The sequence below is a fragment of the Entamoeba nuttalli genome, assembly GCF_000257125.1.
Source record: "Entamoeba nuttalli P19 unplaced genomic scaffold asmbl_7924, whole genome shotgun sequence".
NCBI classification, from domain to species: Eukaryota; Evosea; order Mastigamoebida; family Endamoebidae; genus Entamoeba; species Entamoeba nuttalli.
Window position 1 is genome coordinate 2,480 of NW_008578874.1, and position 9,186 is coordinate 11,665.

At 26.5% G+C, this 9,186-nt stretch overlaps 8 protein-coding genes across 8 annotated transcripts in view; 6 read left to right on the forward strand and 2 right to left on the reverse strand.

The window, feature by feature from the left end:
- ENU1_177500 (Rap/Ran GTPase activating protein, putative) overlaps nucleotides 1–97 on the forward strand; it is a gene marked incomplete at its 5' end in the record, with an annotated part of 2,459 nt that extends 2,362 nt beyond the window's left edge. Inside the window, one exon of the mRNA XM_008861373.1 lies at nucleotides 1–97. This exon is cut by the window's left edge and continues 1,924 nt beyond it. Coding sequence (XP_008859595.1) covers nucleotides 1–17 — 17 coding nt within the window. The 3' untranslated portion in view covers nucleotides 18–97.
- A 94-nt stretch (nucleotides 98–191) lies between these two features.
- Nucleotides 192–602, forward strand: ENU1_177510 (hypothetical protein; the record flags this gene model as incomplete). The annotated part of the gene is made up of 1 exon (XM_008861374.1): nucleotides 192–602. The coding sequence occupies one exon, from the start codon at nucleotides 192–194 to the stop codon at nucleotides 600–602; it is 411 nt and encodes a 136-aa protein (XP_008859596.1).
- Nucleotides 603–750: 148 nt separating this feature from the next.
- On the reverse strand, nucleotides 751–2,085 carry ENU1_177520 (hypothetical protein; the record flags this gene model as incomplete). The annotated part of the gene is made up of 1 exon (XM_008861375.1): nucleotides 751–2,085. One exon carries the CDS (start codon nucleotides 2,083–2,085, stop codon nucleotides 751–753), a length of 1,335 nt encoding a protein of 444 aa, XP_008859597.1.
- A 162-nt stretch (nucleotides 2,086–2,247) lies between these two features.
- On the forward strand, nucleotides 2,248–4,263 carry ENU1_177530 (hypothetical protein; the record flags this gene model as incomplete). The annotated part of the gene is made up of 1 exon (XM_008861376.1): nucleotides 2,248–4,263. One exon carries the CDS (start codon nucleotides 2,248–2,250, stop codon nucleotides 4,261–4,263), a length of 2,016 nt encoding a protein of 671 aa, XP_008859598.1.
- A 245-nt stretch (nucleotides 4,264–4,508) lies between these two features.
- On the forward strand, nucleotides 4,509–4,901 carry ENU1_177540 (hypothetical protein; the record flags this gene model as incomplete). The annotated part of the gene is made up of 1 exon (XM_008861377.1): nucleotides 4,509–4,901. The coding sequence occupies one exon, from the start codon at nucleotides 4,509–4,511 to the stop codon at nucleotides 4,899–4,901; it is 393 nt and encodes a 130-aa protein (XP_008859599.1).
- A 231-nt stretch (nucleotides 4,902–5,132) lies between these two features.
- ENU1_177550 (Rap/Ran GTPase activating protein, putative) lies at nucleotides 5,133–7,112 on the forward strand (the record flags this gene model as incomplete). The annotated part of the gene is made up of 2 exons (XM_008861378.1): nucleotides 5,133–6,364; nucleotides 6,416–7,112. 2 exons carry the CDS (start codon nucleotides 5,133–5,135, stop codon nucleotides 7,110–7,112), a joined length of 1,929 nt encoding a protein of 642 aa, XP_008859600.1.
- Nucleotides 7,113–7,250: 138 nt separating this feature from the next.
- ENU1_177560 (PP-loop family protein) lies at nucleotides 7,251–8,192 on the forward strand (the record flags this gene model as incomplete). Its single annotated transcript, XM_008861379.1, has 1 exon — nucleotides 7,251–8,192. The coding sequence occupies one exon, from the start codon at nucleotides 7,251–7,253 to the stop codon at nucleotides 8,190–8,192; it is 942 nt and encodes a 313-aa protein (XP_008859601.1).
- A 31-nt stretch (nucleotides 8,193–8,223) lies between these two features.
- On the reverse strand, nucleotides 8,224–9,096 carry ENU1_177570 (hypothetical protein; the record flags this gene model as incomplete). Its single annotated transcript, XM_008861380.1, has 1 exon — nucleotides 8,224–9,096. One exon carries the CDS (start codon nucleotides 9,094–9,096, stop codon nucleotides 8,224–8,226), a length of 873 nt encoding a protein of 290 aa, XP_008859602.1.
- Between the last annotated feature and the right edge of the window lie 90 nt (nucleotides 9,097–9,186).

The following is a 9,186-nucleotide window of genomic DNA, read 5'->3' on the forward strand; positions in this document are numbered from 1 at the left end:
AGCACAAAATTCATTAACTTTCAGAGCAAAAAGATTAACTATTAGACAAAATCAATTAGAATCTATTATGAATAACTTTGCCAAAAGAAGTAATTAAAACATTATTCATCATTTTGTTATTTATAAAAAATTAAAAATAAAAGAAGTATAAAAAAAAAAAGATCTGAACTTAAAAATATATTATTTTAACTATGAAAAGTATTGTTTTATTGTTCACATTGTTTGTAGCAATTTATGCTCAAAGTGAAGTAAGTGGTATGGGTCAAGCTGGTATTGAAGAGGTTAAAACAAAAGTACAAACTATTGAAGATAAAATGAAAGAAGTAGAAGGTTTAGAAAGAAAATTATTAATGAATGCTGACAATGATATGAATGAAGATGCTGCTAAGCTTGGGTCATCACGTGTTGACCGTGCAAAGTCATTAACTAAAATGAAATCAGAATTAGAACAATTACAAAAGATTAGAGCTCTTCTTCCCCAATTACATTTAAAAATGAAACAAATTATTGAAACTCTTCCAAAGAAAGAACAATTTAGATTAATACGTAATATGAATTTAAGACATAGATTTGATCTTGGAACTTGGCAAGACACTGCTTAATTCATAACTATTGTTTTCTATTAATTTATCAAATTTTTTATAAATATTAAAAATAATTAAACAAATTAACTTATATAATTGAACATAAATTAGTAAGAGATTTTATTCATTAAAAAGAAAAATAGCCATTAGACTTGCATTTAATAATTTAATGATAAAATGTTCCTTTACCAAATTTACCAAAACCATTATTTGGTGTAAAAAAGGTATCAACAGCATCTCTGGAAGTTCTCATATCTTCATCTCCAGTTGAGAAATTAAATGTCATACTTTGATTATCATGACTCTCAATAGTATTAAGGTTTTCTTGACCACTTTCATTCTCAGCGAAATCTAAACTCATTCCTAATTCATTTCCAATGTCTTGGCTCATAGCCATATCAGTTTTTTGAATTGAGTTAAAAACAAATTGAGGTTCTTCCTTTTTAATTGGTTGTTGTGTTTGAGGAAGTGGAAAATCAGAATTAGTAATTGATTCTTTCTGAATACCCATAGGAGAAACTAATGTTGGTTGAACAAAAAGACCTTGTGGAACAAGAAGAACTTTTTGTTGGTCTTCAATAACTGGTTGTTCACTCATTGCATCACTTTGTTGAATTTGTTCTTCTGAAGGTGAATTAATAGGATTATTAATATCAATTATTTCTCCTTCTTCAATATCATTATATTCTATTTGATTAGGATTACCAGAAGAGTTATTTGTTAATGTAGGTGTAGGAATAATTGGTGTTTCATTTAATATTGGTACAGAAAGAGAATTAATAATTTTATTATTTGATGGAACACTTGATTTTATTGAATCTGGAATAATTAATAGCTGTTCTTGTTGTGTTTTAGGTATAGTTAATAATGTATTATTCATATGGATTGATTGTTCTTTTACAATTGTTCCAGAAAGAGGACTTGTAGTCATATTGATTCGTTGAGAGTTTATAGTTGTTTTAACATAATTAACTAAATTTTCATTGCATAAGCAAACTCCTTCATTAAAATGAGAAACTATATAATTATTTACTGCCATACCAATAGGTTCAATATCTTTTTGTTCTATAATAGGTTTATTATCTTTTTTAACCATTATTATCTTTTTCATACGAACTGTTTTTTGTGCTTTTCTTGTATTTTTTTCTCCAAATTCATATCCAAATTTAACAGCTATTTCTACTAATTCGTTAAATGCTAATGCAATTTTATTCCGTTCATATCTTCTAAGTCTTTGTTCAGATTTATCTTCTTCAAGCATTTTAGATGCTTGTGCATTAATACGATCAGCAAATTGAATAACATTACCGTTATAAATAATTGATTGTACTGGTTGAATTTGATATGTTTTTTCTGCACTTTTTTTTTGTTTTTTAATTTCTACAGTAACACCAGCGCGTGATAATAAGTATATAAGTACTGCTTGTTGAAAAGACTCAAGGTTCTTTGATTTTTGTTTTGAGATATTTTGTTCATTACGAGGATCGTGATCTTCTTCCATTTTTTATTTTTTTGTAGTTTTTGTTTATTTCAAAAACCAAATAGTTAAGTTTAAACATTTAGTTTGTCTCTTATTAAAAAATGTAATAAATAACACATAAATAAAAAGATGTTTTTCTTTTTAAGAAATTAAAAAAAAATAACTTGAAATCAAAAAAGCATTATGCAAAGAGTTGATAAAACTATTTACAAAGAAATACCTGAAAATATACAAGAAAGTGGAGAAACCTTTCAAAAACCTGATTATATTGGACAATCGTCAAATAAATGTAAAAAAATGTACGTAAATGATGAGTCGTGTTTTGTTTTTTTATTTGAAAACAATTCATCTGTAGAATACCATCAAAGATTAAAAGTTCCAGAATTAACACGGAGAATTATGATTGATCTTGTTCCTCCTATTTCAACTCACTTTCATGAAAACACTCTTTTTATGCTTCATCCTGATCGTAAAATATCAATTATTCAATTTTTAAAACAAGGGTCAAATAAAGATTATATTAATCCTGCCCCTTTAAATTTTTTCCCATCTCCAGATTTTATTACTGCTAAATATTTGGTTGGATGGAATGAATATATTGCTGTCTTTAACTATTCTAAAATGATGGTAATTGATCGTTTTAATACAAGTAAATCTTTTACCTCATTCCCATTAACGTGTAGTATTATTAAACAATGTGATAATGAATATTCTTTTGGATTTCAAAATCAAGTTGTTGTTATTAATAATGAAATCAATAATATTCTTTATCAACAATATGATGTATCTAATGGAGTTCTTGTTAAACAAGGAAATGTTCCTCAAGCCTATAAAGAAACTAAATATGTTTGTGTAGCTCATAATGATCGTGATGTTGCTGTTGCTTATGAACGTGCTGTTTACATATTTTCTCTCGGTGGTGAATTAAAAAATAATACACCAATAGCAATTCCAAGAGCAATATTACAATACACTGATGCTCCTATTTCTAAAATTTATTTAGATAATTCCTTCCTTGTAATTGGAGATATTGTTGGTGGAGCATCAGTTTATACAGCAACAGGTACATTTTTAACTAAAATTGCACCAGAAGATGATATTAAAACAGACAAAAAAGCTGTACAAAACAAAAGACGAGTTACAGCAATTACTCGTTTTAACCTTTTTGTTGTCATAGGACTTGCTGATGGTAAAGCAAAGTTTTTTACTTGGGATTATCGATATAGTGGAATTGAAAAGAAAGAATGTGGTGGTAAAATTATACGTATCTATCCACACCCAGAATTAAATAAAGTATGTTTTATTACAGAAAATGGTAGTGAACGACGGATTATTGGATTAACATATTGGAGTCCAATTGAAAAGTCATTCACATTTATTTCACCTTATCTTGCCCATTCACCTGAATTAAGATATGTTTCATATATTAAACCTTTTGTTGATCAACTTAGAGTATTTGTTTCATGTGATTATCCCAATGAATCAGTTGGATTTAAAAGAACTAAACCAAAATTACGTGGGATTTATAATTTTGTTAAATTCTTAGAACAAGCTGATAATGTTCATCGTCTCCCTTTCCCAGTTAATTTAGTTTGGCAATTAACTGTTGCTATGCAAAAATATTGTGAACTACAAGACGCTATTTTAAGTGGTAAAGAAAAAGATAATTATTTCAGTGTAATTCGTGCAGAAAATAGAGTCCTTGCTCAAATATCCAAAATATGTTTTGTTGATACAGTTTCTATTCCATTGAAAGATCAACCACAATTCCCAGCACATACTTATCTAAATGATTTTACTCATCATTTTGAAAAAGTATTAAATGCTCAAATGTATAAACCAATTGTTAGTGAAAGTGATAAATCAAATTATAAAAATTTCTTATGGAAAATATTAAAAACTTTATTTGATGATTATGTAGATTTTGTTGATGCTTTAGAAAATTTGGATATTTTAATGAGTACTATTAACAGAGATAATGTTTATGCTTTTGTAGGTGCAATTAAGATTTATGGTAGATATATTCAAATTATGCAGGACATAAAAGAAACTGCATGGTCTATTGCTCAAGTACTTGGAATAAGAGAAACTGATAGATGGTATTATGGAGGTGGATTATATATGGGAAAGAAAATGCCTGAAGTATGTTCCGACCAACCAAATATCCCAGAAGCTGAATTTCCATTGAAAATGAATTGATTTTTTTTTAATTTCTACTTATATATTAGTTGTTTTATATATTGCTGACTTTCTTCTAATTTTTTTGATGAAATTACATCAATAATTAATACGCCACATAAAAAATAATATGAAAAACACTTAAAGAAATGAATCAAAGAAGAATAATACAACCGTTTGGAACTGTAAAAGAGTGATAATTAAAAGTTATATTTTCCACTATTTGGTTTAAAGATTTTCAAAAAAACTAAAAGATTAACAGATTCATGTCATTTTTATCAAAGAAACGATGGCATGTAGGTAATTATAAAAACAGATTAAAAGTTGAATTAGCAGAATTAGAAGCTAAAGAGAAAGAAGAAAATGAAAAAAATCGTTTAAAAGAAATAAACGAACAAAAAGAAATTTTAGAGTCAATAGAAAAAAAATTAGGGAAAGAGAAAGCAATTGAAGTAGCAAGACAAATCCAAACTTCATTTGTTTATGAACCACCTCCTGGATATTCAGTTTTTATGGAACAAAAAACAGAGCAAAAAGAAAAAAAAAGAGAAGAAGAAAAACCAAAAAAAAATAATAGTTTTAAGGATTTTAAGAAAAAATTAAAAGAAGATCCAATAAAAAAGTGTGGAGAGAAAGATATTGAACAATTACTAATGTGAATTTGGTTTTTCAGAATTTAATAAATAAGTTTAATAAACAGAAAATGTTCTGATCTTCTGAGTAAAATAGAATTAATAAATTTAAAAACAAATAGAAAAATATAAAAACAAAATTTTTTACGAAAAAATAAAGAATTGATTGGTTAATTTAGCTAAGAACTTTTGGATAAGTTTCAATGGGTTAATATCAATAGTTTAAAACTTTGAAATTATTTTTTGTATTTTATCGTTATGACCCCAACTCCAAGACCATCTACCTGTAGAAAAATTAACTTATGGGTAAATTTATATTGTGCTCAATACATTCCTCTTACAAGTAAGTTTGGAGAAAGAGATTTAGTAGGAGTAATTGTTTATGAAAAACAAAATAAAGGAAATATTGTCCGAGTAAAATCAAACATTGAAAAAAATACTCTTAATCCAATATGGAATAGACCTGTATTTCTTGAAGATGTTGTATTTGGTAGTATTTTATCTTTTGAAATTATTGAAAATAATAAAGTAATTGCTAAAGCATTATATCCAGTTCAAAATATTCCAAATAATAAAAGAATGACTTATGTTTTACCATTAATAACTCCAACATTAACATATTCTGGAATATTAAGAGTTGTATGTTATGAAGGAAATTCAGCTCAAGATGTAGCAAATGTAATATTCAAATTCAGTGATTTAGAAGAAAAAATGCCAGTTTGTAATAATAGGTCTCGTTTAGAAATTACAGCAGAAAAAATTTCAGGAACTCATTCACATGTGTTTTGGGCAATTGTAAGAAATAAAAAATTATGTTATTATCAAAAAAAACATAAAAGTGAAATAACAAATAATAAATTTATTATGTATTTTGAAATTGAAAATGAAGACTTTTTGGAAATTAAAATTATTGATAAAAATGGATTTCATTATTCTGATTTTATTTCATTTAAAGAAAAACTTACTACTTTTAAAAGAATTGAAACGGATCAATATGTTTATTCTTTAAAATTTATTTTTACTCCAGTAAATAAAATACCACCTACAGAAATATTACCACCTGAATGTCAAGAATTTATTGCAGATGATTGGTATACATCAATGGATATTGATGTTGAATCTTTTATTGAATATGAAAATCCTGAAAAACAAACAAGTCTTGTTACTTCTGAAACTTTTCAAAATTTTCATGTTGAATATGACTGCGATTGTATAACAGATACTATTGTTGAATCTTGTCCAATTCTTAATAGACATTATTTGGATAAACCTATTAAAGATGTTATTTCAAAAGAAAATAATAAAAAAATATATAGTTTTGGAGATAGTTGTATTGTTTGTTGTGGTGAATCTAATCAACTAGGTGTTTGTAAAGCAGTTATTCTTAATCCAAAAAATACAATTAAATGTTATTTAAATTTAAATACAATTGATGATGATATTGATTCTATGCTTATGACTAATACTCATAATAAAGTAAAAGTAATACCGTTTGTTTTTTTTTTCTTTAATTAATTTGAGAATAAATTTATAATAAATAGAAATACAATGTTAGACAAAATTATTTTTCTTGAAGATAGATTAAATAATAATAAAGAAAAATTTGGAATTGTTGTTGGAATACCAGGGCAAGTTTCAGAAGATGAATTTTTATCAAATAAAGAACCATCTCCACTTGCTTTGGAATTCTTTAATTTACTAGGTCAAACAATTCAATTAAAAGGATTTACTAAATATAAGGCTGGATTGGATGTTGTTACAAATACAACAGGTACACAGTCATTATTCACTGAATTTTGTCAAATGGAAATAATGTTTCATGTATCAACAATGTTACAACATGTTGAAGGAGATGATCAATTCTTAGATAAGAAGAGACATATTGGTAATGATGTGTGTGTTATTATTTTCAAAGAAGGAAATGAAAGTGTTGATATTTCATCATTTGTTTCACATTTCAATCATGTGTTTATTGTTGTCCATCCCGTTATAATTGATTCTAAAGAATTATATGAAGTTGTTGTTGTAACAAAATTAACTGTTAAAGCATTTAGACCAAGATTTCCCGAGTCTAAATATTTTCAAAGAGATTCAACCTTTAGAGATTGGTTATTACAAAAACTTATTAATGGAGAACGAGCATCTTTGCTTGTTGACCAATTTATTCAATCACAAAGTATAGCAAGAAAAGGATTGATTAATGAAATTATAGTTAGCTCAACTCAAAAAAAGAAATAAACAGCAAAAGGTATCCTTTAAATATTTATTAATGGTTGTTAGATGTTTTAATGAATCAATGTTGAATTGTTTATTTCTAATTTTTGTTTATTTGTTTTAAAACCTAAAAAAAAAACTAAAATAAATTACAAGAATTCAATGGTCAAATGTCAACTTTGCGACACTTATCCTGTTTGTACTAAAACTTCAGACGGTAAATTAATTTGTAAACAATGTTTTATTGATCGTGTTGAAAAATTAGTTCATCAATGTATTGATGAATTTCAATTGATTTACCCTACTGACCATATAGTTATTGGTGTTAGTGGTGGTAAGGATAGTACAGCATTAGCAACAATGTTAACTCGAATAGAAAAACGATGGCCATCTGGTGCAAAATATACTTTAGTTGCTGTTGATGAAGGTATTGTTGGGTATAGAGACAAGTCTTTAGAGTGTGTGAGATGGCTTCAAAATTATTTACAACTTCCTTTAGAAATAATTTCTTACATAGAAACTTATGGAATGACAATGGATGAAATTGTTACAAGAGGAGGAAAGAATGCATGTAGTTATTGTGGAGTATTAAGAAGACAATGTCTTGAAAAGGCTGCAATAAAAGTAGGGGCAAATGTTATTGCAACTGGTCATAATGGAGATGATGTTGCTGAGACTGTATTAATGAATTTTTTGAGAGGAGATGTTGCTCGTTTAGAACGTTGTAAAAGCTTAAAAAGGGAATTAGAAAGAGAAGATGGGATTATTAGAATTAAACCTTTTAGTCTTTTAACACAAAAAGAGGTTGTGTTATATGCTCATTATATGAAATTACAATATTTTAGTGTTGAATGTACTTATGCAGGAACAGCATTTAGAGGAAATGCTCGTACTTTCTTACAAAAAACACAAATTTTACATCCAACAATTATACACAATTGTGTTATTAGTAATGAACAAGCAAAGGCTGAATTAAAAAAAGAACAATTAAAAAAGTCACAACGATGTACAGTCTGTGGAATGCAATCAAGTTCTTCTCTTTGTCAGGCATGTAAAATGATGAACGAATTAAGAAATGGGATGCCAAAAATTGAATTAAAATAAATTGATATGGTTTTTATTAATGAATTATTAGTTAATATCCTTTCATATTAAATTTGGCTGTTTTAGTAAATGGAGTCAATAATATGATCAATACAAACATAGTAGGGAAATGGACTATACAGATCACAAAAAATTGAACCCAAGTATTAAATTCATCAGTAAAACTTCTTGGAATTGATGTTTGTGCACTTACTATCATATAAAAATTTGAAATAAACCTTAAAGATGATTGAATCAAAAATAGTACTGAAACAATGTCAACACAAACCATTGTTTTGAGTGGTGACAATAAAATTCCTGAATAACTTATTCCATCTTTAGTCATATATGATAATATTATTGCATTAATACATGAGATAAACATAATAATACAATAAAATATTGTTAAAACACAATAATATTGCCAAAGAAATCCACAATCAAATAAAACATCAATTGCTGGTTGTGTTTTTATAGAATAACCATAAAAAAAGAATCCAAAAGATGGATTAATTATAATTAATAATATTACATAACATACTTGATTAATCTTTCTACAAACAATAAATAGAGTTGGTTTATTATAAAGTGATTTATCAATATAATTATTAATTACTTCAAGTGCAACAAAGAAATATGTAAGTTGAAAGAAGTGATTTAAAGAAGACGTTAAGAATGATGCTACATTATAGATTGACGAATTAATTGGTCCATCTGACTTTAAATCAAAAAAGTCAAATAATAATGTGAGTATTACTGTGGTTATGAATAAATACATTGAAACAAAAAATACATGAATTTGATAATTGATTTTATCACTTTTCATTGTATTAATTACATGAAAAACACTTACCGCAATAAAAGAAATAATATGTAATCCAATTAATAACCAAATAGCAACTTGTGTTTGGGAAGTATCTCCCATCTGTGTAATAAAAAAATATTTGTTTATATTTTTTTTTTCTTTTTTTTTTAATTTGATGAAAAGGGAGATCGAAGGTGGCACGTCTGAAAC